This window comes from Oryctolagus cuniculus, chromosome 18 (assembly GCF_964237555.1).
Source record: "Oryctolagus cuniculus chromosome 18, mOryCun1.1, whole genome shotgun sequence".
NCBI classification, from domain to species: domain Eukaryota; kingdom Metazoa; phylum Chordata; class Mammalia; order Lagomorpha; family Leporidae; genus Oryctolagus; species Oryctolagus cuniculus.
This window is the reverse complement of record NC_091449.1, coordinates 15829940-15854227: the sequence shown is the minus strand read 5'-3', so window position 1 is coordinate 15854227 and position 24288 is coordinate 15829940. Positions and strand designations below refer to the sequence as shown.

Sequence of the window (24288 nt, the reverse complement as noted above, 5' to 3'; positions counted from 1 at the left end):
CCCCACCAGGGGGTTGCACGCACGGCGAGCTTTGCTTTTCTCTGCTTTATTCACTGGGAAGGGTTGGAGGGGGAGACAGGTAGCGGGCTGCTTCCTGAGTCGGGTCTGCGCCCGGCCCGCTGACCCAGCTCAGGCTTGCCAGGGTGGGCGTGCGGCAAGGTGCCGGGGAGGCAGCACGTGGGGGGAACAGTCCTAAGCCGTGGGGGGTGGGGAGGAGGGGCTCAGCCCGCCCTCTTGAGCTCCTCCCCCAGCGCCTCCGACACCTTCCGCAGCTCCTCTCTCACGTGCGCCAGCCGCTCGGCGTCGTGCTCCTGGTGGGATCGGAAATGCGGGCGGGGGTCACCCCAGAAATCGTCGTAGTCTGCCCTGGGGACCTTGCTGAGTGCCCCGGAAGTTAGGTTGGCCGTGTGACCAGCACCAAGTCTGTGCCGACTGCCAGAACCAGAGCCAGGAGCAGGTGCCCAACTTGGGTGGCCCACGGGTGACCGCCACCAGTCGCGGTGACATCTTGCTCCCCAGCGATGTTCTGTGACAGCCCCGGGCACGGGCGCGGCGGCCGCTCTTCCTGGCGGCCAGCTTGCCCGTAGTGAGCCAGCAGCGGGGCGTCCTGCCGCATGCAGAGGCCTTGTGGGCACGTCGCCGCCTCCTCCCTACCCCAGTCTTGCTGTGTGCGGGGTTCCGCTATGTGCGGCTCACTCCCGGGGGTGGGGGGGCCCGGCCCCGCCCCCGCCGCGTGGGCGAGCCCCGGCCCTCACCTCCCCCTCCGACCCTCACCTCCCTCTCCGCGGCCTCTTCCTCCTGCGGGTGCTGCGGGTGCTGGCCGTGCGGGGAGTCCTGGAGCCTCTCTCCTCCTCCTCTCTCCATCCCCTGCCACGGGCGGTGGCCTCTGCCCAGCACCTGCGCACCCATCTCCTCGTCCCCCCGCTTCTGGGGGCCCCCTGCACCCTCGAGACGAGGCTGCCACAGGTCCTCCAAGGTCTCCTCCAGCCCCCTCTTCTGTTCCTCCTCCTCCTCGCGGAGGAGCCGGCGGCGGAGCTGCTCCCGGGCCTCCGACCCGTGGGTCTCCTCCGCGGCCGCCACCTCGCCCCTCGCCTCGTGGCTGGGCCCTGGCTTCCCCTCGTCCGGCTTCATCAGGTCCCCAGCCAGCAGGCCTCTCTCGGAGGACACGCAGCTGTAGGGTTCTGACTCGCACATCTCGGACAGGAAGAGGACGCTCTCTGCACAGCGGACAGGCAAAACCCAGGCCTTGAGACCCTGGGGCCCTGCCTGAGGCCGGGACCGCTCCCCCCCCCCCCCCCCCCCGCACTGGGCCCTGCCTGAGGCCGGGACCGCCCCCTCCTGTCCACCCTGAGCTGAGAAGCGGGGCAGGGCCTGGCGAGCCCGGGCAAGGGGGCTCGGCTACAGGCAGCCCTGGGCGCTGGGGCCGGGGCTCCTCACCTTTGTGGAGCAGGGACATGCAGGGGCCTCTCTGGGCCTGGCCCAGCGTCAGCATCTCTGAAACCATCTCGGCCAGGCAGCGGGTCAGCTGGGGGCGGGGTGAGGGGTCAGAGGGGAGTGGAGGACAGGAGGATGGGGAATGAGAGCCGTTGGTGGGCTGGAGGGGCGGGGAGGGCTCCTGGAGGAAGTCGGGAGGGCAGGCAGGACCCCAGCAGGCCGGGCCGGGCCGAGGGGGGGGGGTGGGGAGCGGGGGTCCACCAGCTCACCTCCTGCTTGGAAGGTCTTTGTACCAGGGGAGCGGCGATGGCTGTGGAGGAAGGAGACCGGTGCTGGGCAGGGCGACCCCGGGTGGCGCTGTCCCCGGTACTGATCACAGCTCCCCGTCCCATCTGCGGGGTGCACGGGCCCGCCCCCGTCACCCGGGTCCCTGCTCGCGGGAAGGGCGCCAGGGCGTCCGGGGTGGTTTGTGGCACTCACCGGCCGCCAGCAGCAGCGCCAGCAGCGCGGACGCGAGCCCACGGCGCGGCATGGCGGGGCGGCGGGGCCGGAGCTGAGGTGTGTGGGGCGAGGAACCAGGGCCCTTATAACCCCTCGTGGCGGCCCCGCGGGGGAGGAAGTGACGTCAGCGCCGCCCTCCTGGCTCGCGGCAGGGCGACAGCTGCCGGACGGCCCGCCCGCCCCAGACCCTCAATTATTCATGGGGGGCCCGCGTGGCTTGCGGCGCCGAGGGAGGGGGCTCTTCTTGCACACAAGCAGCGTGTTAAGAGCTTCTGGGCCACAGACCCGAGTTCGAATCCACAACCACTCACGGTCCAACCTCAGCAAGGCCTCCCCTCGCTGGGCCTGTTTCCCCGTCTGGGAAGTGGGTCTCCTAGGGCTAGAGGTGGGGACAGCCACCTACCTCTGTACGCTGGGCTTCCTCCTTTGATACACAGCTGGTGACGACTGCACAGGGCCTGGCACTGGGGACCGCACCGCCCATCGTTTTTCCTGAGCACCTACTATGTGCCAGGCCCTTTCCCTGCCTGCGGCTGCATCAGTGAACAAGTCGGAGGCAGCTTCCAGAAGCTCACCGAGAACAGAGCTCCAACCGCAGGATGTTTTGAAATGGCATATACTAGGGTGTCCATAATTACACCTGTATTTTAATTCTATCTTTCCACCACCAAGTCCCCTCACAGACACTGTATTGGAGGGGTGACCTCCTCTGCGTGGCCAGGGAAGACCTGGTGACACTCAGGGATAGGCCTGAGTAATAAAAAGAGGCAGGCAAAGCCCAGTGGGGAGGGGGCTTGGGGAGGGACCACAGCAAGGCCGGCTGGGTGGGCCGTGACAAGGGCTGCGCAGGACTGGGCAGGGCAAGGCTCAGGGAGCTAGTGCCCAGGCTTCTGTGACTTCCCAAGTGGGACAACAGGTGGACAGAGCCAGCACAGGGGCCAGGTGCAGTGGGCAGCTTCTGGAACATTCTGAAGGTCTAGCTGAACTGGATGTTGGGCCTGGGCACCTGGGCAAGGGCCCGACAGAACCACACCCAGGGGAGGAGCGATCATTGGGTCGTCTGGGCTCCATGGAGTTTGTGGCGCGGTTGGAGCCCACCTGGTGCTGGGGAAGGGGCGGCTGGCCATGGAGCTAGGGGCTTGGGCTGGGGCTGAGGCAGGGAGGGTGCCCTTAGGTGGCGAGTCTGACCAGGCACGCTCTCGGCGCCCCCTGGTGGCCTGAGGCGGTCCTTCATGCGCTCTGGGGCTGCAGACCACTTACGGTCCTTGCAGCCAAAGCGGCCAGGGCAGTTCTGCTGTTGCTCACTCGCAAAGACTTTTTAAAATTTATTTATTTGAAAGGCAAAGCTACACAGAGGGAGAGACACAGAGAGAATCTTCCACCCTAAATGGCTGTGCCGGCCAGGCCGGGCCAAACTCAGCAGCCTTCCCAGGTGCATCAGCAGGGGGCTGGGCTGGAAGTGGAGCAGCCGGGACTGGAGTCGGTGCCCGTGAGGGGCCACCTTTGTTTGGGTCATTTACTGGGGACCTTGGCGCTGGGGGATGCAGGGCTCCTCCTCCCTGTCCACCCCAGGCAGGACCACAGTGGCAGCTGGGCTAGTGCCTGATGCCGCGGAAGGCAGGGAAGAGGGAGGGGCGGGCCGTGGAGGGAAGCAGTGTCAGGGTGGGCTCGGGGCGTCAGGTGGCAGGCGTCTGGGGTCTCCCGAGCCCCTGGAGCAGCGGATGGGTTCTCAGCTCAGCGCAGGCTGCCCAGGGAGCCGCGGCTTCTGGGGCTGGTTGGGGCCGATGTACTGGAGAGGCACGTGGGTGGGCGCCGTGATCCGGTCGGTGCCCAGGTAGGGCTGCAGGGCAGGCGGCACGCACACCGAGCCGTCCTGGGACAGAAGAGCGGGCCTCAGGACGCTGCCAGCACCCAGCCCCGCCGCGGCCCCGCCGGCGGGCGCCCTCCGACCCCTCACCTTCTGCTGGTTGCTCTCCAGGAGGGCGATGAGGAGGCGAGGGACAGCACAGGCCGTGGCGTTCACCTGGGGCACAGGCGTGCTCAGCTCGGGCGCCGAGCCAGCCCTAACCGGGGCGCGGGGCCGCTGGGAGAGCCCTTACCGTGTGGGCGAACTGCAGCTCCCCGGCCTCTGTCTGGAACATGATGTGGAGGCGGCGGCTCTGGAAGTCGGTGCAGTTGGAGGCGCTGGTGACCTGGAAGGCGGTGGCGGCTGAGAGGCAGCCCCTCCTCCGCCATGTCCTGCCAGGGGCCGGGGCTGGGGCGGGGGCTCACCTCCCCAAAGCGGCCGCGGCCTGGCATCCAGGCCTCGATGTCGAACTTGCGGTAGGCGGGGAGGCCCAGCTCCTGGGTGGGCATGTCCAGGACCCTGCAGCAAGGACCCGGCGCGGGGCGGGTCAGCGGCGGCAGAGCAGGAGGGAGGAGCGCAGGCGGTGCTGGGGCCGGCGAGGGGAAGGCGGGTGGGTGCCCGGGCACCCCCAGTTCTTTGCAGAACCCAGAAAACAAGCCCCCGGTCCTCAAACCCGATTGCTGTGTGACTGACGGTGGGCGGGAGGAGGGGCCTGCAGCGCCCCCTCTCCCCACCCCTGCTCCCCAGTGGCTGGGAAAAGGCATGGTGGTGGGGCAGGGATCCGTGCCCGGGTGAGGGTCCCGCTGCGCTCCGCCCCCAGCTGCCGCTAACACACACACTGGGAGGTGGCCCTTGGGGCCCTGTGCCCACATGGGAGACCTCGACTGTGTTCTGGCCTCTGGGCTTTGGCCTCACCCAGCCCTAGCTGTTGTGGGCATTTGGAGAGTGACCCAGAAGACAGAAGATCTGTCCGTCTCCACCTTTCAGATAAGATAAATAAGTAAATAAAGGCTGGAGGGGGGATGGGGCGGGTGAGGCTGCGGAGGGTGGGAGCCGCAGGGGGAGGGGCCTGCACGGCCCCTGTGACCTCACTCGGGAAGATGGGGCTGGGGGCGGCAAGAAGGTTCCAGGTGGAGGAGCGCAGAGCCGGACCCTGTCTCCCCCGCCCCGCCCCGCTACCCACCGGAAGTGCAAGCCCAGCTCCGTCAAGATCTCCATCTGAAGGGACAGGAACTCCTCCAGCAGCCTCGAGCTCTGCTCCAGGCCGGGGCCCGTCACCCCGAACATCTCCACCTGCATGGGCAGGGGCGTGGGGTCAGCAGGTTGGGGGCCACGGGGGAGCCCGGGCGGCGGCAGCACTACCCACCTTGCTGAAGTGGTGGACTCGGTAGAGGCCCCACGGCTCCTTCCCCGTGTCCGTCTCAGGCCGGTAGCAAGTGCTGGAACAGACCATCCTGGCGGGGTGGGCGCAGCAGGTCAGGGCAGGGGCGGGGCGGGGCGGGGGGGGGGGGCAAAGGACTGCACTGCACCTGACAGGCAGGTCCCTGAAGGCCACGGTGTGGTCCATGAAGTAGCCTAGGAGGGGAGGGGGCGGCAGGGGGTCAGCCAGGCTGCCACCACCATAGGATGCCCCCGTGGGAAGGGGACCCAAGCCCAGGTCCCGGAGAATGACTGCACTGTCACTCTACGGTTGCACAGTAAACAACCTACACAACTGTCCATGTCAGCACTGGTGGCTGTGCTGTCCTGGGCAGGAACCCCACCTGCCCCCATCCCTCCCACTGCTCCTCAGCCCCCCACCCCCACGCAAGCACATGCTCACCTGCCAGTCCCACCTCCGCTGTCCCCGCCAGGTTGAGGTCTTCGAAGCGTGAGGGGTCAATGTTATAAATCTGGGAGGGGCTGGCGTTTGGTGTCATCCCGCAGCCTTCCTGGGGGAGGAGGCCAGGCTGACCCGTCCGTGGACACCTGGAGCCTGGCCTCCCTGCTTTCCATGCACAACCCCGGGTTCCCTCCTGGAGGATTCTGGGATCACCGTGGCCTCCCTCCCTGTTGTGGCCAGACCCCCCCCCCAACCCAGCCTCACGCTGGTCTCCTGGGGGAGCACTGGGCCCCAGCACAGGGCCTCACTCACAAACACAGCTCCTCGGAGGAGGTCAGGCACGGCCATGGGGGTGAAGCCCTGTGGGGACAGAGGCCAGAACACAGTCCAGGTGGGGCAGTGAGCAGCACAGCCGGGGCCCCAGGCCCCAGGCTCAGCCTGAGCAAGCGACCGCAGAGGGAGCGATGGCTGGCCCCAAGCCCTCACGGCCCGGACTCTGGGGCCCTCTGCGGCGGGCTTGTCTGCTGACCCACACGGGGAGGTGGGCGGTGGGGTCCGACCATGGCCTCCGGCAGGCGCAGGGCAGCCCCTCCCCTGGCCCACCCCCTCACACCAGCGGCCACCACGCTCCCCTGATGCTCTCCTGCTGCGGGCGGGCAGGGAGGCCGTGGCCACAGGCATCCTTGCCTGAGACCTCGGGTCACACACCACCCCCTACCCGGCCGCCAGTTCCCCATCTCTAAAGTGGGGGTACCAGCGGGCCCCACCTCATGCAGTTGTGCTAAGAAGTGAGTGTTATCAGTAACACACGCAAAGTGACCGGGGCCCGGGGTACCCCTGCCCCCTGAGCTCAGCTGCAATGCCACCCCCTCCAGGCAGCCCTCCCGACCTGGCCCATACCCGACGGACAAGCTTGTTGAGTGCGAAGTTGACCAGGCCGTGTTGCAGGAGGGCCCCAGCCCCGCGCAGGTAGTAGGACCGGTGGCCAGACACGTGGGACAGGCGCCTGGAGACAGACGGGCGGATGCGTCGGGGTGTAGGAGCCAGGGCTGGTGGGGGCGGTGGGGGACCTAGCAGCTGGGGGGCAGAGACCCAGCTGCCAGATGGGGCCTGGGCATCAAACATTCATGCCGGGTGTGGCCCTGGCCTCGCCCCATCCCAGGCTGAGGCCGCCAGGGACCAGGCAGAGCTGGCTGCCAGCTGCCAGGCGGGCGGGGCGGGGCGGGGCGGGCGGGGCTCGGGCTCACTTCTGTCGGATGATGTCCAGCTTCTCGCCGATCTCCAGGTGGCCCCGGGGCGGGAAGGAGAAAGCTGGGGGTGGGGGGAGAGCACCCAGTGAGGGGGGCACAGTGCAGGCATGGGGAAAGGGTGGGGAGCCGAGAGGCAGAGGGGGCGGGGGCACGGGACAGGGGTGAGGAAAGGGTGGGGAGCCGAGAGGCAGAGGTGCAGCGAGGAGGCGGCAGGAGGAAAGGGAGATAAAGGCCGAGGTTAGAAAGCAGAGGAAGGGGGCAGGGCCGGACACACGGCGTCCAGGAAGGAAAGCCCAGGAGAGGGAGGGGCTGCGGCAAGGGGGTCAGAGACAGAGAGGGAGAGGGGCACGTGCACACGTGCACACACGCCACACACATGTACACACACCACACACGTGAACACATGTGCCATACACACAAACCACACGCATGTACACACATAACACACACATGTATACACCACAAGGCCCAGCCATGGCCGGAAGACGGAGCTGCCTCCCATAGCCCCACAGCGCCAGCCCCATCCTAGACCCCAGCCTGGGGGCCCCGCCCCAGCACGTGGCCCACCTGGCTTGTCGCCCACCACGTGGAGCACCCGGGCCTGGCTCTCATCCCCGACGGGCTGCAGGGAGATGGCGGGCGTCACGGGGAGGCGGTGCCGGGTGGGTGCCCGGCCCCCTCCCGCCGCGGGCGCTCACCACGTCCGGGTGGGTCTGGTTGGGCAGCCTCAGCGCCCGCAGGTAGAACCGCTCCTCAAGCTGAGCCTCCCTGGGGTACAGGAGAACAAGCTGCTTCCGGATCTCCCGGCCACGAGCCCGCAGACCCTGATACTGGGGGTCCTGGGGGTAGGACATGCGGGGTCCGCCTGAGAGGCGCCTGGGCTCCCTCGGCCGATTTGCCCTCAATGCTCGTTGGCAGAACCTCTGAGGTGGACAGCTGTCACTCCTCTGAGTCCACGTGCTGCCCGCCACAGGGACTGGCCCGTCGGAACCATGGGAGTGGGCCCCAGGACTCGCTGCAGCCATGAGGAAGGCATGCGTGGCCCCCACGCCCCCGTCCACGAGGCGGGGAAGCGGGCCTGGGGGTAAGAGCGGAGCAGAGCGGGACACGGAGCCAGGCCTGGATCCAGCCGCACCTGGAGCCGCCCGGCTGGTGTCGACTCTGCAGACTGTTTTTTCCTTTCCTGTCGCTTACAAAGGAGGGACCAGGCCCGACACGGGACTCTCCTGCCCACCCCCAACTGGGAACCCCACATAACTCCCAGGAGTACCTGCTGCACGGCATGGTTGTCCCGGTTTACCTGGTAGAGAAGAGATGGTGGGGGGGCGTTAGGTTGGCATTAGGTTGAGGAAGCTGGGCTGGGGAGGAGATAAACAGAGGGGTGAAAGACCGGGCAAGGCAGGGGACCCGAGGCCCCTGCCGTCCTGTGCCTCGGTTTCTCTGTCAATAGGCTGGGCACTGACACTGATCCATTTCTTCAAGGCCCACCCTGTGTGGCTGGCATTCGGGCAGCCCCCACACACAGGGAACTCCCGGAGAGGAAAGACCGGCCTGAGACCAAGGGCCTCTGCGCACTGCGGGAATCGGGCAGATGGAGTGCGAGCGCTGGATGCCCGATCCAGGCCTCAGCACCCCCATCTGCGCAGTGGGACGATACGGGGCCTGCCTGGCGCGGCTGCTGTGCCCACCCGCGCAGTCATGGGCGTTACTGGCCGCCTCTCCGTGAACCCTGTGGTCTGGGGCCCACACGCAGAGGTCACTGAGACCCCCCGCATGCCTGTCAGTCGCTCCCTCCCTGTCACCGATGCTGGTGTGGTCGCCATGTCAGGAGGGCACCTGCTCGGGGGAGGTCTCCTCCCCTCGGACAAGGCCCTGAAGCCACACAAGGCATCGAGCCACAGGCCAGACTCGGAGGCCTGAGCAACACGGGGAAGGCGCAGGCCGAGAGGGAACGGGCTGGGGCTGGGACCCGGGGAGCCACTGCTTCACAGGGACAGCAGGGGACGCACGTCCACACCGGCGCGCTCCTCACGCTGCGTTTCCTGCTCCCGTGGCCAGAGGCAGCCCCGCCGCCCCTCCCCATGCCCCGTGGGGTGCCCACACTCACCAGCAGCGCCCGCACTGCCTCAGCCACAGCCCCCTTCTCGGCCTCCAGGCTCCGGATCTGCTCCCGAAGCTGCCTCAGCTCCTGCCACGTCGCGATCTGGAGGGTGAGGGGGCGTGGGACACAGAGACGTGGGGCAGCCGCCGTCCCTCCCCTGTCTCTCCTCCCGGGCGCCTCCTCCTGCCTCCTACACCTGCAGTGGGGTCCCGTCCGCCCCGCAGCGGCCATGCTCCCCTCTTTCCCTTCAGAACTAGAGCTCCCGCAGCCCGAGCTGCCCAGATGGAGATGCATCTCCCAGCTTCCCTTGCAGCTACACGTGCTCATGTGACCAAGGCCAACCAATGGACACGAGGGGGAGGGGCTTGTGACCCTGGGACTCTGAACTCTATCAGTGTTCCAAGCACTGGACCCTGATCTTCTAGCAGGTGCCACATCAGGATGTTTGTGACCTCTAGGCATTGCCCAGGAGGCGGGGCTTCGGGGTGAGGAGGTCACCAGGGCGGAGCCCTCCGGAATGGGACAGTGCCCCTCTGCCACGTGGAGACGTCCCATGAGGGGATGCCAGCCCTCCCAGGAGCCCAGCCCCGGACCTGCAGGAAATCACTTTCCCCTTCTCACAGCTGCCTGACTCCGGTTCTTTCCCAGCAGCCTGGGGAGACTGAGACGGTGGGCTAAAGACGGACCCAGGCTCTCCAAGCCAACACTCTAACGTGGCATGAAAGTCACCGCTTCCTACAGCACGCGTGGGGTTCAGCGGCACCACTCACTTCCAGAACTTGCTCATTATTCTACGCCCCGCCCACAAACCATATCCCTTAAATAACTCCCCAGCCCCCTGCCCCCGGCTCCTGGTAGCCACTTCCCGTGTCTGGAAGTTCGATGATTCCGGGCCCCTTGTGCACGGAGAATGAGCGTCTCTGTGGTTTGTGTCTGGCTTATTTCCCTAGCGCAGCGTCTTTAAGGCTCCCCTATGTTGCGGCAGGAATCAGAACCGAACCCCTGTCGGAGGCTGAGTAACGTTGTGTGTCCAGATGACGTTACCCAGGCGTCCGCTGACGCACACGTGGCGTCTGCACCCATTTGTCTTTGCTTTCAATTCTTCTGTTTCCCCCCAGGGTACCTGTCTTTAGAATGTTTGTTTCTTTCAAGATTTATATATTTGAAAGGCAGAGTTACAGGGAGAAAGATCTTTCCTCTCCTGTTTCATTCTCCAGCAATGGCCAGGGCTGGTCCAGGCTGGAGTCCTGATACAGGAGCTCCTTCCAGTTCTCCACATGGGTGCAGGGGCCTACGGACTTGGGCCATCTTCCACTGCTTTCCCAGGCCATAGCAGAGAGCTGGATTGGAAGTGGAGCAGCTGGGACTCGAACCAGTGCCCATATGGGATGCCAGCACTGCAGGCGGCGGCTTTACCTGTTATGCCACAGCGCCGGCCCCGACACTGGCTATTTGCTGTTCTGCTGTGGTAACAGCCATCCTAATGGGTGTGTCTCAGCCTGCCTTCTGCTGCTGTAACAGGATGCCCACACCGGGCAAGTCCTAGAGGAAGCAGCCTCTTCGGCCAAGGTTCTGGAAGCTGGCAGTTGAAGACCAGGAGGCCGCACGTGGCTAGGGCCTCACACCGCGGCACAGGCTGGCAGGAATGGGTACGAGAGGCACAACACGTGGCGGCCTCGCCGTGAGACAAGCTGCTGCACTCCCGCAAGTGAGGCTTTCAAGGGGCTGGCGCTGTGGCGTAGCAGGTGAAGCCGCCGCCTGCGGTGCCAGCATCCCCTATGGGTGTCGGTTCGAGTCCCGGCTGCTCCACTTCCAATCCAGCTCTCTGCTGTGGCCTGGGAAAGCAGTAGAGGATGGTCCAAGTCCTTAGGCTCCTGCACCTGTGTGGGAGACCCGGAGGAAGCTCCTGGCTCCTGGCTTCAGATCAGCACAGCTCTAGTCATTGTGGCCATTTGGAGAGTGAACCAGCGGACGGAAGACCTCTCTCTGCCTCTGCCTCTCTGTAACTCTGCCTTTCAAATAAATAAATAAAATAAGTCTTGATAAAAGAAAAATGAGAGAGGGGCCGGTGCTGCGGTGTAGTGGGCTAAGCTGCTGCCTGCACACTGGCATGTGAGCACCAGTTCAAGTCCCGGCTGCTCCACTTCTGCTCCGGCTCTCTGCTAATGCACCGGGGAAAGCAGCACAGGTACCCAGGCCCAGCCACCCCTGTGGGAGACCCACATGGAGCTCCTGGCTCCTGGCTTCAGCCGGGCCCAGCCCCAGCCACTGTGGCCATCTGGAGAGTGAACCAGCGGATGGAAGATCTCTGTACGTCTCTCCCTCTGTCACTCTGCCCTTCAAATAAATAAATAAATCTTTGACAAACCAAACAAGAGCAAGCAACTTTGGCGTCCACTGTGGGTCAGCTGGGTCAGAACAGGAAACGTGTTTCTGACCCTGGGCCACAAAGACTGAAAAATGCCACCAAAGGGTGTGGGCTCTGTGGCACCTGTAGGTGCACCCCCACCCTGTGGGCCTGCGGTGCCTGCTGGGGTCTCCCCTTGGGACACTGCGCTCCTGGCTCCCCCCGCCCAACGCCGCCGCAAACTGGGAGAAGTTCTCCCAGGCTCCTCTGCGTCGCCTTCACAGCACTTATCAGAGAACATAACACCGGCATCCCATAATGGACCGCTGGTTCGCGTCCCGGCTGCTCCACTTCTGAACCAGCTTCCTGCTACTGTGCCTGGGAAGGCAGCAGACGATGGCCTGAAGTGCTTGGGCCCCTGCACCCACGTGGGAGACCAGGCTGGAGCTCCAGGCTCCTGGCTTCAGCCTTGCCCGGTCCTGGCTGTGGTGGCCATTTGGGGGGAGGGTGAACCAGAGGATGGGTGATCTCTCTGACTCACCATCTTTCAAATAAACAAATAAATAAATCTTAAAAAAATAATAAAAGTTACGCGGACTCTGGAGCCAGACAGCACAGGTCGCTTCCACTCTGCCACTGCACCGTCTTGGGCAAGTTAATTAACCCCTGTGAGTATAACCGAGTTCAGCACACGCTTCGTTGGGTTGGTGGGAAAATTACTGAGGCAAAAGTGTACGAAGTCCAGGGGAGAGCTGGGGAGACCCAGGGATCCCAACACACTCAGGGACAGAGGGTGACACCTGTTTCAGCTCCCTAGCATGTCGTAGCACGGACGTGAAGTTATTGTTCTCAATACCTGAAACACTTGACACACAGCAGAGGCTCCCTGAATATCATTCAGCAGTCATTCATTTAATTCACTCATTCCCTTCAACAGTGCTACCTGTGCAGAACCCTGCCACTCTCCCCAGGCAAGAGCTCCAGCACCCCGGGCCCCGCCCCAGGCCCCATCTGTCTCCCTGTTTCTTTGTGGCCTTAGGATAAGCCAGCTCGAGATTGGAGCATTGAGGGAGCTGGCAGGTGGCAGAGCCCAGGGCGGGTACACACCGCGCATGGCCCAGGAGGCGCGCAGGGGCGTCCGGGACACGGCAGGCATCCTGGCACAGTACGCGGCGGAGACTGGCACACGAGTGGATGCCACGCACAAAACTTCGGCTAAACTTGAGGAGGAAGCGCCATTCCTGCCTAAGTCCACCCCGCAGCTCGGGCGCACCCCGCGGCCCGCGCAGGCGCACTCACGATCTCCGGCAGGTCTGCCGGCCGCAGCTCCCCCTTGCGGAGTTCCAGGGCGCGCGCGGCCTCTTCTGGGCATGCGCACAGGGGCTCTATGTCCAGCTGAGGGAGCGCGCTGTAGCCTTCGCGCGCGTGCTCGTACAGAAGGTTCCGGTCCCATCTCTCTGTAGCGAAACTTCTCCGTGGGCTCTGGCTGCACACGCAGCCTCCCCGGAGCCGGAGCCCTCGAGGAGACAGCAAAGACCATAAGCACCGCACCATGGACGCAGCCATCTTGGGCTCGGGACAAGGAGACACGCCCCGTTCGTCCCGCCCACTCAGCGTTTAAACCAATTGCAAAACAGCCGACCTGCTCGGGGCGAGCCAATCAGACCCCGGAAGAGGGTGCCCTCCCTACTTCAAAAATAATTCGATGCGGAAGGTTGACCGAGATTGACTTTGTCATTGCCCAATCGCCGTGTGTGTCCCGCCCCCTTAGTGACGCGAAAGGCAGAGCCCACCAATGGCTGCTGAATAACCCCCGGCCGCGGCGGAAGGCAAGGTTCGCGTGTCCGCGGGCATTCCTGGGGTCGGTGAGGTCGGCGGGTCCTGGGTTTCAAAGCTTTTCCCAGTGTGAGGGTGGCGGTTGCTGGGTCCCCGGCATCCTGTCCAAGAGCCAGGCTGAATTTGTGGAGAGCCTTTCTGGTGTGTGGGGGGCTTTACCGGAACGCCCTTCGGTTTCAGCTGTGAGGCCTGGGAGCGAGATGGCAAGAGCTCGGCCCCTGTCCCCTCCCGCTTCTCTCTGAGTCTCATCCCCCTGGCGCAGGGAGCCCGCCAGCATGTCCTGGGCCGGCCTCCTCCGTGGCCTCCACACGTCCGTCCGTCGCGGTGAGTGGGGGTCCCGGGCGCAGGGCGAGGCGGGAGGAGGGCTGGCCCCTCGGGAGCGCACGTGCCTGTGCCGGGGCCCCGCGGGAGCCAGGGCTTGGGTCGGAGGGGAGGCTGGACCGGGCTGGACGGCCCCGGCTGCCCGCAGGGCCGCTCTGCGTTCGGGGCCGTTTGGGTCGATTCCAGCCGCGCCCCGCATCAGGACCTTACAGGCGAGGAGCGGCCCGACGTGCGGTGCTGGTGCAGGGGGTGGTGTCGCCTGGAGACGTCGTTTGCGTCAGTACGCAGGGACGAGCTGGCATTTCTAAGGGTCTCCATCCCTGAGCGGCCCTGGGCGGTGTAATTTCTAAGAGCCTGTGCTCTTAGGTCTCACGCGGACATCGAGCGCTCCCTGTGGGCCCTGCCCTGTGTGAGGCCTTAGATTTGGCACCTTCTGTTTGCGGGACGAGCCTGGGGTGCCCGGGGGCCTCACGCACGCAGGTCCCCAGGAGGGAGACAGGGTCCTGTCGCAGGCTGTGGCTCCGGACTGGAGACTGGAGGCAGGTGTTTGCAGAGCGGTGAGGCTGCTTGTATCCCGGCTTGGTATGGCTCCAGGGCTTGGTCTCTGCCACCCACATGGGAGACCAGATTGAGCTCCAGGCCACAGGGCTCCAGCCTGGCCCAGCCCTGGCTGTTGCAGCTTTGTGGGGAGTGGGCCAGCGACGAAAGGTCCTCGTCTTTGAAATAATATGAATTTTTAAAAATCAGTAATTTAAAAAAAGCAGAACTTACGAAATGTTAGAAAAGACATGGGAACGGACAGCAGGGCCAGCGGCTGCCCTGGGTTAGGAGGGGACTGTGAAGTCGGGGTGCTGATAGGGCATCTGTGCTAGGGACACAGGAGTAGGAGATGGACAGGGCCCAAGGCCACCTCGGTCACTGCTGAGTGTCCGTTACTGGGGACAAGCCTGGTGAATGTCTGTTAGAGAGAATCCAGTTTTTCTTATTTTTTATTATTTTTTATTTAAAAGACACAGACAGGGATCCACTGGTCCACTCCCCGATGGCTGACCCAGCTGGGCCTGGGCCAGGCCAAAGTCAGGAGCTGGGCTGCAGGAACCCAGCCCTGGCGCCATCACCTGCTGCCTGGCAGGGTGTGCGTCAGCGGGAAGCCGGAGCTGGGAGCCGAGTAGCGCTCTGTCCCAGGCAGCAGCTTAGCCAGCCGCGTCACAGCGCCCGCCGTTTTATTTCTAACCAGCATTAAACCTGCCTTTTTTGAAGAATAAAATGAATTCATGTAAAATGCTTAAAGCAGAACCCGCCGCGTGGCGGAGGTGGTGCAATGAATGCTGGTGTCACCCCGGACCCAGAACAACGCCCAGGCCACCAGAATTGCCTGGTGGATCCTTTTATCTGCTGGGATACTAACCCCTCCCTGCCTGTGGTTCTCTCTCCAGGCCTCTCCCTGGTCCCCCAGCTCTGGGCCAGCCGGGGCATGGCCACACTGAACCAGATGCACCGCCTGGGGCCTCCCAAGCGGCCCCCTACGCGCCCGGGCCCCACCGGGGGCCGGCCGCAGCTCAAGGGCGTGGTCCTGCGCACGTTCATCCGCAAGCCCAAGAAGCCCAACTCGGCCAACCGCAAGTGCTGCCGCGTGCGGCTCAGCACGGGCCGCGAGGCCGTCTGCTTCATCCCCGGCGAGGGCCACAACCTGCAGGAGCACCACGTGGTCCTCGTGGAGGGCGGCCGCACCCAGGACCTGCCTGGGGTTAAGCTCAAAGTCGTGCGTGGCAAGTACGACTGTGGCCACGTGCAGAAGAAGAAGTGACCACAGGAGCCGGGCACTGCTGCGGGACGGGACCTTTCCCACCAGGACACGGCTGCCCGCACTGGTGCGCTGATTGGAGAAAGGGCTGGCTCCGTCCACCCCCTCGCCCTGGTGTCGGCTTGAGCAGCCTGTGCTGCCCCCTGCAGGACTGGTGGAATAAACACAGAAATCCTTGCCGCTTGCGTCCCCTTGGGCTCCGTGTGCCAGGGCCTCTGATACCTCTGTGCTTGCGTTTCCCCATTTGCATTCTCCTTTGTTCCCGATGCTCTGTGTGCATAGGAGGAGGGCCTTGTTTTCAGCTTTGCAGTCGGCAGGTGGTCCCCGCGAAGCTGTGACGCTGATGTGGAAGGGGCGCTGGGCGGATCAGATCGGGCCCTTTGATATCAGACTCACACACAGAAAGCTTTTAAGAAAGAACGCATTTATTCGAGAGGCTGAGTGGTGGCATGCCTCTACCCACTGGCTCACTGCCCAGGCTCAACAGCAAGGCCGGGTCAGGTTTTTAAGATTTATTTATTCAAAAGGCAGAGTTAGAGGGAGAGAAAGATCTTTCATCTGCTGGTTCACTCCCCAAATGGCTGCAAAAGCTGGGGCTGGGCCAGGCTGAAGCTCTCCTGAGAGTGGCAGGGGCCCGAGTACCTGGGCCATCTTCCACTGCTTTCCCAGGGGTGTCAGCAGGGAGCTGGACCAGAAGCCTCGGCCCCCACATCGGATTTTAAGGAGTGGGGACTGTGTTCCTATCACTGGGCGCTGGAGCCCGGCTGCAGCCCAAGCCTTGCCCCCCCCCCATAGTCTGGTCATTCACACACTGAGCCTGGGCCAGAGGGCACTGCCAGTGTCGCCCATCTGAGAGCTGCAGGGAGCGGCACCGAGACGCGGCCTGGGAGCGCTGGGCGCCTCAGCTGTCCCGGGGTTCGGGCAGCCACCGGGCCTCCTGACTCTGAGTCTAAACAGGAGGCCCCCAGGCTTCTGAGGGAGGGAGCCGGAGGTAGACAAGTGCACAGATCACAGAACACACTGGCGGCCCTTGGGCCTAGCACCGTTTTTTTGGCCAGTTTGCCGGCTGCGCCCAGGGGGGACAGAGAGCGCGCCTCAGACAGGAGGTGGGTTGCTTTGGGAGGCGGGGCTGGGGACCTGGCTTCGGAGAAATGCTGCCAGGGATCCCCAAAATGGCAGGAAAGCTTTCCTTCGAAGCTGTTGGCCTGGTGGAGGGCAGATGCAGCCCCAACTGACCCCTGCTCCCCGCGTGCCTTAACCCAGACGCACCGACACATCACCATCACCAGCGCCCCACTATGTAAATATGGACTCGGTTACCCTGGCTCAGTCTGGGTCACTTCTTGGTGCCCCCACCCAACCCCGGGAGCTGAGGGAACTGTAAACAGCCTGCTTGGAGCCCAGGCACTGTCACAGCACGAGGGCCACCGTCCGCAGCAGCAGCACGTGGGGCTCCTGGGCGGTGTGCCGAGGACAAGCCACGGGGACCCCCGCTGTCCCCCGGCCTCTGGCTCGCAGCTGCAGTCGGCCGGGGCGTCCTGGCTGGCTAGGACAGGCGCCGGATCCTCACCTTCACGCTGGAGTGGGTGACCAGGGCGCCGTAGTGCCCCACCCAGGAGCGCGTGTCCCTGCCGTACTGCTCGAACGACACGTAGCGGATGCCCTTGCCAAAGTCGGTGAAGACGTGGGAGACCTGTGGGGGGAAGAGCAGGAAGGGGGCGGCCTGTGGCTCCCCCAGGACTGGGCAGGTGCTGGTCCTGCTCTAGGGACGGCAAGGCAAGCCGCAAAGCAGCAGACCCCACCCCGGGAGGCTGAGGACAGACGGGGGGGGGGGGGGGGGGGGGCAGGTGTTCTGCCCAGGGCGGGCAGGAGTGTGTGAGAAGCACAGGCCCGGCGGAAGGGAAGCTGAGACAGGCATCCTGGACGCTGCAGGGCAGGTGTGGAAGCCAGGGCACCACCTCAAAGTCTATGACGACCAGGACAGCACGGGCTCGGGATGGGTCCTCCACGCCTCACTGTGACCCGGGGCAGGTCACACACACACACCCCCGTGCCTCGGTTTCCTTAGCCCTAGAGTGGCGATAAGGCGAGGACTTTGGCCAGCACACAGTAGGTGCTCAGCACGCGTGGAAAGTCGACACGGCTGTTGTGTTAATGGAATGACCGGACAGGCAAAGCTCTCGGAACAGGAAGCCCTGTTCTTACAGGCCCGCGAGCGGCAGCGACGTGGGAGGACGGTCTGGACCCACCTGTCGGCAGCCCCTCTCTGTCCACTGAAGGACCGGGTTGGGCGAAGCTGAGAACTTGACCACTTCATTTTCGTACTCGTCCAGCAGGCGGACCCGGAGCCGGTATACGCAGCCGCAGTTCTCTCGGGCGCCCCACCTGCCACCAGGGGGCAGTGAGCCTGAGGGTCCCGCACACCACACCGCGTTTGCCCGGGTCGGGAACCCCCGGGGGAGGAGCCCGGGTGCTCCTGGAGCGGCTTCCGGGAGCTCTGCGTGGCTAGACTGGGGCCTGGAGAAGGAACTAGAACCCGGGGAGGGGGCGCAGGGGCCGGAGTGCTCTGGGCAGGCGGGGTTCTCCACAGTCCATGGGCTCTGCAGCCAGGCAGGCCCCCCACCCAACTGTGCACCTCCCCCCAAGCCTCAGTCGCAGAACATAGGGCTCCCAGCCCTCAGCGGGCCACGGGCTCGTCCCGGCTCCGCCCCTCCTTGCTGGGCAGCTGTGGGGGCTTGTGGGTGGGCCCGGGGCGGGACTGCCGCCCCCCACTCACCAGTCCGCCACACAGATCTCGATTTGGGCACTGTCCAGCAGCTCCTGCCAGATCCCCTCCATCACCAGGTCCACGAGCTGCCTCTTGAAGCACCATCTGCAAGGGGCGGGCGGGCGGGCGTGGTCTCAGGAATTGGGCCGGGCGTCACCCACGAGGCCGTGCACTAGACCGGTGGGCCAGGCGTCACCCAGGGTCTGAGGCGCGGCCAGGACTCTGGCCCTCTGTTGCCTGCTGGAGCAGCCAAGAGGAGACCCCAGCAGGAGATGGAAGGGGAGGAAGGGCTTAAAATCCAGAATGAACCCTCCTGCTGTGTCCCTCGGAGACCCGGCCCAGCCCAGAGCGCCCTCTGCTCCCAGCCCTCTCCCAGCTCTGCTAACTGCCTCCTCCCCTGAGCTATGGGCCCGGACGGCCGTGCCCCTCCACAACACCGGCCCAGGGGACCGGCGGTTCTCCTTGCGGTCTGCCCACAGCCCCTCTCCCCTAGTCTGAGCAGGCCAGAGCAACATAAACGGGCCAGTGCCGGTGGACAAGCACAGAGGCCCCCTGGGGGCGGGGGTATGCATGGCAACTAAAGATGATAGAGCAGCCCATACTCCACCAGGAACGGGGGCTTCCCGGGTAAGTAGCGCTGGGAAAACTGAATATATGGGGAGAGGGGAGTGGGTCCTTATGGAACATCACACTCAGAGGCAGATTAAACACCTCAGCATGGAAGGGAGAGCCACGAGGAACCAGTGCTTGGAACCTGCAGCGCCGGCATCCCCTATAGGAGCACCTGTTCAGTCCCGGCTGCTCCACCTCCGAGCCAGCTCCCTGCTCCGTGCCTGGGAAAGCAGCGGAGGGTGGCCCAAGCGGGAGACCCAAATGGAGCTCCCGGCTCCTGGCTTCAGCCTGGCCCAGCCCGGGGCCATTCCAGCCATTTGGGGAGTGAACCAGTGGATGGAAGCTCTCTTTCTCTAACTGCCTTTCAAATAAATCTTAAAGAAACAAAACCTATGTGGTTATTGGAAGACAGTATACTGTCTAAGAGAATACTGTTAGGATCTAGGGGTAGAGAAGGAGTCTATAAACAGAATTTCAAGAACACACACTCTAAAGGAGAAACACAGAGAAATTTGGTCACACAAAAGTAAAAGACTTCTATGCAACCAGGAACATTACGGACACAGTTCGTACAGGCGGCAGAGTGGGAGAAGTTTTCTGTAATTCCCAGGACGGACAAGGGACATCTAGGACACGCGGGCACTTCCAAAGGTCAGGGAAGAATGGAACTAAAAGCCAAGTCTATTTTAGTGCAAAAACATTGAAGTGCAAGCGTACAAGGCAGCGTTTTGGGGTTTTCATAGCACATCGCACAATTGGCAGCTCTGGAGCTGGCCTGGGTTCAAATGCCACTTACTGCACATTGGCTCGGTTTCCTACTAATATTATAAAGCAGAGGCAATAATAGTACCCGTGTCACAGCGCTGTGGCCATAATTAAGTTCTATGCAAAGCATCTGGCATAAAGGAACCTCTCTCAGACGCTGTGCTGTTACTGCGGGTCTCTCGTTTTCTTTTTTGGACTGTGTTTAATGTCTCCCATCTAAGAAAGAGCAAGCTGCCAATCTTTCTGATTCTCCCAGGCATCTACAAGTGTCTGGTACCCGGCAGACCGCCAGGAAACATCTGTTGACTGACTGGCCGACCAACCGACTGAATGGATGAATCAAGGTATGAGGGAAGCCGAGGGTGAAGGTGAGGACGGGGCCGGGGGGTAGGGTCTCCCTCTCCCTCTCCCAGCCACTCACTCGAAAGAAGTCACGAAGCAGGTCTGGGAAGGAGCCCCTGGCACCAGGGTGAGGTTCTTCTCCACGGCCCAGCCATTCCCGCCGTGCTCCACCTCCCAGCCTCTGAAGCCCTCTGTGTGAACAGAACTGGGTTGGACCTCGCTTTCACCCGCCTACTCGCCCCCAGCCCTGCCCCTGGCTTCTGCACTGTGCCGCCACTCAAATGCCGCCCCCTCTCCCCTGGCCACGCCCACTCGGTCAGTTTCCCTCCCCACCTCCAATGCGGTCTAGTCTTTCAGTACAAGCTCCGCCCCTGCCACCGCACTATTGGCTTCAGCCCGGTTCCTCCTCCGTTGGCCACGCCCATCCGGCTGCAGGCCCGTCCCAGACCCACCCCCGGCTCCTCCCCTGCTCTGGGCCCGCCCCGCCTCACTCCTGGCCACGCCCACAACACGCACGCTCTCCGCAGGAGTTGAAGATGAGGTTACGGCCCAGGGGGGCGCGCAGGCAGTAGCGCGCCAGGGCGCACAGCGGCAGCTCCTCCTGGTCCTCGCTGTTGGGCGGGCAGCGCTGGGCCAAGGCGTAGAGCGCGCGGCCCTGAGCGCTGCAGTCGCGGGCCAGCTGCAGCAGCCACACTGTGGGCCCGTCCACCACGTCGCGCCAGGCCCGGCACACGGGGCGGCAGCGCGTCACCAGCGCGCGCGGCGGCACGTGGCTCAGCACCTGCACCAACAGCTCGGGCGGCAGCGCATCCAGGGCCAGCGACGGCTCCGCGGGCGGCCGCTGCCGCGAGGGCCGCCCGCCCATCTCCGGCCTTGGCGCCCTGCGGGTGGAGAGAAGTGGGCGGGTCATGGCTCCGGGCGGATCACAGAGACAGACACACACACATCCCCGCCCCCTTATTTTAGCCCTGGACTCACTGCCCCTCGGGCTGCTTAGCGACCTCACAGCAGACAGGGGACACTCTGGCTCCCTTGTCCTCCCTCCCATGGTGACCCCGAGACCCTGAGTAACCCAGCCCCCCCAGCAGCTCCACCTCTGCAGCCGCGGGCTCCCTCCTCCAGGGCCCGGGCGCCCCCCCCCTTTCCTCCGCCCTCCACCCGTGTGCATACCCGTGTCCCTTTGGCTTCCTCCCACACGTGGCCCTGAGGAAATGCAGCCCTCCCTCTGCCTCCCCCGTGCCCGCAGACGCGCAGCTTGCACCGGCTGGGCTCACGTCCAGTCGGTGACCCTGACCCGACCCTCATGCGGGCCCCTAATGCTGCCTGGCAATCAGATTGCCTCAAATCGCCAGAATGGCCCAGGCTGGACCAGACCAAAGCCAGGAGCCTGGAACTCCATCCAGGTCTCCCACGTGTGTGCCGGGCCGACTTCCGCAGCCTTCCCAGGCGCGGTAGCAGGGGGCTGGAGTGGAGGTAGAGTAGTGGGATGCCGGCATGGCACGAGATGGCAGAGCCCGCTGTGCCACAGCGCCAGCTCCTTGCTCGTCTCCCCACCACGCAGGAACTAGCGAAGGGCAGAGGGCTTCCTCCCCACAGGACCTGCTGCAGGGCCCATCGCAGGCGCTGGCACGCAGGGCTCAGGAAAGAGACGTCCAAAGAACAAGCGAGAGAAGCGTCATAGCAACGCCCACTTCACAGATGAGGAGACTGAGGCGGCAGCACCCCGATTCCACAGAACTCGGGGCTGGTTCAAGACCTGGTGACAAACTCGTCTCCCTTCCCTCTTTTAGGCACAGCAGCCCAGCCTGCCTGGGTGCCAGGCCCAGCTATGCTTTTTGTTTTTTCAGACACACACACACACACACACACACACGGCTCCCACCTGCTGGGTCACTCCCCTAGTGCCTACCGTAGCCAGGAACGGGAAGGACGAAGCCTGGAGCCAGGAGCTCCACCTTGGTGTCCCACGGGGCTGGCAGGGCCCAGTCACGGGGCCATCACTGCTGCCTCTGCGGGGCTGGAATCAGGAGCTGAGACTCAAACCCGCCCCCTGATGCGGATGTGGATGCGGGGAGCGGGCGTTTGAACCTCTGGGTCCAATGCCTGCTCCCTGGTTGCGCTTCTTGTCAGTTCCACGACCAGCGGCACTCGGACCTCTGTGCTGTCTTTCCCTCTTCTGACACGGGGACACTGAGGTGCTACCGTGAGCAGGGACTAAGTTCAGACTTGTAGGGCACTTCAAGGCCTCTGGGGCTCACACAAAGGAGTGATATTAATTGACCGTGAAGCACCAAACCACGTTAGTTGCTGTTAAGATTGCAGAGGAGGGGCCGGCTCTGTGGCATAGCAGGTTAAACCCTGGCCCGAAGTGCAGGCATCCCATATGGGCATTGGTTCGAGTCCCAGCCTCTCCACTTCTGATCCAGCTCTCTGCTACGGCCTGGGATAGCAGTAGAAGATGGCCCACGTGCTTGGGCCCCTGCACCTGCGTGGGAGACTGGGAAGAAGCTCCAGGCTCCTGGCTTCAGATCGGTGCCGCTCCTGCCGTGGCCACCTGGGGAGTGAACCAGGGGATGAAAGACCTCTCTGTCTCTCTCTGTCTCCGCCTCTCTCTATGTCAAATAAATAAAAAATATTTTTTAAAAAAAGGTGTATGGAACAATGAACAGTTGCTTTGCTGCAAACCATTTTTGAAAACAACACATTTTCCATGAACTTTTTGGCAGTGCCCTCATTCTAAGTACGCTACAAGAGGATGCCTGTTGGGGATGCTCGGCAGAGGATTTGGGGGAGCTGGTGCCTGACCAGTGTCTGACCAGTGGCTTTGCCTGTACAGGGGAAGGCAGGTGTGTCCAGGAGTAGGGGGGTAGAGGGTTGTTGGTGGTTGTCATAGTAACTGGGGGATGCTCCTAGCATTGTTTCCAGGGACCCACGGTGCCCATGACAACCATATTTTCCCCAAATGGGTACAATAACGTCCTGACACGCGTGTGCGTGATTCTGTAACTCACTATGCTGTGGCGTGTGCGTCCCTCTTGGTCGCCAGGCAGCCCCTAGCGAGTGCCTTTCACAGCGCTGCAGCCCTGACACTACTGAGGGGCTTTCCAGGACACATCCTAAGGGAGGCCCCCGCCTGACCCCCTGCTGAGCCACTGGTGCCGCAGGTGGGAGAGCTGGGGTCCCAGCAGCTGCTGCCTTTCGTGGTGTGGACAGGAGGGGACTCCCAAATGTCCATGGAAGGTGGGCTTTTGGCCCAGTGTTTAGCACGCTGGTTAGGACGTCCACATCAGGCCGGTGTTGTGGCACGGTGGGACGCCCCCACCCCACGGTGAGGGCCCAGCACCTCCACTTCTGACCCAGCTCCCTGCTAACACACACCCCAGGAGGCAGCAGATGACGGCTCAAGTGCTTGGGCCCCTGCCACTCACGGGGGACACCGGGATGGAGTTCTTGGCTCCTGGTTTCGGCCTGGGCCAGCCCCAACTGTTGCAGCCACCTGGGGAGTGCACCAGTGGATGGACCGTCCCCCTCTCTCTGCCTTCCAAGTTGATGAAAATAAATAAACAAGCATTAAAAAAAAAAAAAAAGATGACCGCACCTCACAGCACAGCACCGGGGTTTGAGGCCGTGGTCCCACTTCCAGTTCCGCGTTCCTGCTCACGCAGCCCCTGGGAGGCCGCAGGAGATGGTTCAGCCGGTCGGGTCTCTGGCAGCCAAGTGAGAGAGCCGGGATGGAGCCTCTGGTCCTGGCTTTGGTTCCAGCCCTGGGTCCACTGCTGCGAGCACTTGGGGGGTAACCCAGCAGATGGAACACTCTCGCTAAGAAAAAAAATTGTGAAAACACAGAATTAGAGGTAACGTGCATTTTCCATGAATTTTTGGAAGAGCCCCTTGGACCCCAGCCATGGCCGAGTGCAGGCTATGGGTTGAGTTTCCTGGACTGTGCAGCTGGAATGATGTGCAACCAGATGGACATAACTGGCTCAAGCCAGTGCAAGCCAGCTCTAGGACCCCACTGCCGGAGCCCCACAGGCTGGCTGCCCCAAGCCATCCCGTGGGGGAGACCGTATGGACGGCACAGGGAGAGAGGATGCCGTTCCAGCCCCTCCCCGCCCATCCCACGGCGGTGAAGATGGCAGCGAGGAAGCTCCCAGGATCCAGCCCCAGCCGTGGCCACCTCACGAGCCCCCTAGGTGAGGACCACCAGCTGAGCCGTGAGAATGCTGCACTAGCTAAATGGCACGGAGCTCCCCCATCCTTGCGCTGTGTGGCACGGGTGGCGCCAGAGCCTTTGGTAAGAAACCAGTGGGCACCCTGGCTGTACACACGGACAGATCATCGGGGTCCAAATCCTGACCCCACCCACCTGCCACCATATTTATATCTTTTGAACCCAAGCAATTAAGTCAGGAGTAGCATGATTTAAAAAAAAAAAAAAAAAAAAAAACAAACTTTTTAAGCATTGACTACTACTAATTAATTAATTTATTTATTTGAGAGATCAAAGGGAGATGTCAGCCCCTATCTGCTGGCTCATGCC

The 24288-nt window shown here is 63.4% G+C and overlaps 4 protein-coding genes across 8 annotated transcripts; 1 reads left to right on the top strand and 3 right to left on the bottom strand.

Annotated features, from left to right (window-relative positions):
• Nucleotides 1-71: 71 nt before the first annotated feature.
• Nucleotides 72-2098, bottom strand: CCER2 (coiled-coil glutamate rich protein 2). Its single transcript, XM_008257160.4, has 5 exons — nucleotides 1915-2098; nucleotides 1704-1744; nucleotides 1438-1525; nucleotides 775-1217; nucleotides 72-311 (listed from the first exon to the last, which is right to left on the bottom strand). The coding sequence occupies exons 1-5, from the start codon at nucleotides 1964-1966 to the stop codon at nucleotides 222-224; spliced, it is 714 nt and encodes a 237-aa protein (XP_008255382.2). The 5' UTR covers nucleotides 1967-2098; the 3' UTR covers nucleotides 72-221.
• Nucleotides 2099-3247: 1149 nt separating this feature from the next.
• On the bottom strand, nucleotides 3248-12929 carry SARS2 (seryl-tRNA synthetase 2, mitochondrial). The gene is made up of 16 exons (XM_070062243.1): nucleotides 12601-12929; nucleotides 8961-9056; nucleotides 8124-8153; nucleotides 7552-7692; nucleotides 7421-7475; nucleotides 6851-6914; nucleotides 6504-6609; nucleotides 5916-5963; nucleotides 5604-5712; nucleotides 5311-5356; nucleotides 5148-5235; nucleotides 4965-5074; nucleotides 4207-4300; nucleotides 4035-4127; nucleotides 3893-3958; nucleotides 3248-3808 (listed from the first exon to the last, which is right to left on the bottom strand). The coding sequence occupies exons 1-16, from the start codon at nucleotides 12865-12867 to the stop codon at nucleotides 3665-3667; spliced, it is 1557 nt and encodes a 518-aa protein (XP_069918344.1). The 5' UTR covers nucleotides 12868-12929; the 3' UTR covers nucleotides 3248-3664.
• Nucleotides 12930-13008: 79 nt separating this feature from the next.
• MRPS12 (mitochondrial ribosomal protein S12) lies at nucleotides 13009-15439 on the top strand. Of its 3 annotated transcripts, none has more exons than XM_070062246.1 (3): nucleotides 13009-13135; nucleotides 13318-13461; nucleotides 14895-15439. In XM_070062246.1, the coding sequence occupies exons 2-3, from the start codon at nucleotides 13413-13415 to the stop codon at nucleotides 15263-15265; spliced, it is 420 nt and encodes a 139-aa protein (XP_069918347.1). In that variant the 5' UTR covers nucleotides 13009-13135; nucleotides 13318-13412; the 3' UTR covers nucleotides 15266-15439. The 3 variants fall into 3 exon arrangements, with proteins under 3 accessions (XP_069918347.1, XP_017197689.1, XP_069918346.1); XM_017342200.3 differs by having other exon boundaries at nucleotides 13081-13162; XM_070062245.1 differs by lacking the exon at nucleotides 13009-13135 and having other exon boundaries at nucleotides 13138-13461.
• A 230-nt stretch (nucleotides 15440-15669) lies between these two features.
• On the bottom strand, nucleotides 15670-23485 carry FBXO17 (F-box protein 17). 3 transcript variants are annotated; one of them, XM_051846685.2, is made up of 7 exons: nucleotides 23347-23466; nucleotides 21658-21765; nucleotides 20265-20629; nucleotides 19828-19939; nucleotides 18039-18134; nucleotides 17512-17647; nucleotides 15670-16955 (listed from the first exon to the last, which is right to left on the bottom strand). In XM_051846685.2, the coding sequence occupies exons 3-7, from the start codon at nucleotides 20611-20613 to the stop codon at nucleotides 16809-16811; spliced, it is 840 nt and encodes a 279-aa protein (XP_051702645.1). In that variant the 5' UTR covers nucleotides 20614-20629; nucleotides 21658-21765; nucleotides 23347-23466; the 3' UTR covers nucleotides 15670-16808. The 3 variants fall into 3 exon arrangements, with proteins under 3 accessions (XP_051702645.1, XP_051702644.1, XP_069918345.1); XM_051846684.2 differs by lacking the exon at nucleotides 21658-21765 and having other exon boundaries at nucleotides 23347-23485; XM_070062244.1 differs by lacking the exons at nucleotides 15670-16955; nucleotides 21658-21765 and having other exon boundaries at nucleotides 17323-17647; nucleotides 23347-23485.
• Between the last annotated feature and the right edge of the window lie 803 nt (nucleotides 23486-24288).

What these genes read in the sequence shown, in the direction of transcription:
- CCER2 (XM_008257160.4), bottom strand. Translation starts at nt 1,966, where the DNA reads ATGCCGCGCCGTGGGCTCGCGTCCGCGCTGCTGGCGCTGCTGCTGGCG. An exon ending in GGCGCTGCTGCTGGCGGCCG is followed by an intron (nt 1,745 to 1,914) that starts GTGAGTGCCACA and finishes CTTCCTCCACAG; the next exon opens with CCATCGCCGCTCCCCTGGTA. An exon ending in CATGTCCCTGCTCCACAAAG is followed by an intron (nt 1,218 to 1,437) that starts GTGAGGAGCCCC and finishes TCCGCTGTGCAG; the next exon opens with AGAGCGTCCTCTTCCTGTCC.
- SARS2 (XM_070062243.1), bottom strand. Translation starts at nt 12,867, where the DNA reads ATGGCTGCGTCCATGGTGCGGTGCTTATGGTCTTTGCTGTCTCCTCGA. An exon ending in CGGCAGACCTGCCGGAGATC is followed by an intron (nt 9,057 to 12,600) that starts GTGAGTGCGCCT and finishes CTCACCCTCCAG; the next exon opens with ATCGCGACGTGGCAGGAGCT. An exon ending in ACAACCATGCCGTGCAGCAG is followed by an intron (nt 7,693 to 8,123) that starts GTACTCCTGGGA and finishes TCCTACCCCCAG; the next exon opens with GACCCCCAGTATCAGGGTCT.
- MRPS12 (XM_070062246.1), top strand. Translation starts at nt 13,413, where the DNA reads ATGTCCTGGGCCGGCCTCCTCCGTGGCCTCCACACGTCCGTCCGTCGC. An exon ending in CCACACGTCCGTCCGTCGCG is followed by an intron (nt 13,462 to 14,894) that starts GTGAGTGGGGGT and finishes TTCTCTCTCCAG; the next exon opens with GCCTCTCCCTGGTCCCCCAG.
- FBXO17 (XM_051846684.2), bottom strand. Translation starts at nt 20,613, where the DNA reads ATGGGCGGGCGGCCCTCGCGGCAGCGGCCGCCCGCGGAGCCGTCGCTG. An exon ending in CTTCAACTCCTGCGGAGAGC is followed by an intron (nt 19,940 to 20,264) that starts GTGCGTGTTGTG and finishes CTGTTCACACAG; the next exon opens with AGGGCTTCAGAGGCTGGGAG. An exon ending in TGCTTCGTGACTTCTTTCGA is followed by an intron (nt 18,135 to 19,827) that starts GTGAGTGGCTGG and finishes CGCCCCTTGCAG; the next exon opens with ATGGTGCTTCAAGAGGCAGC.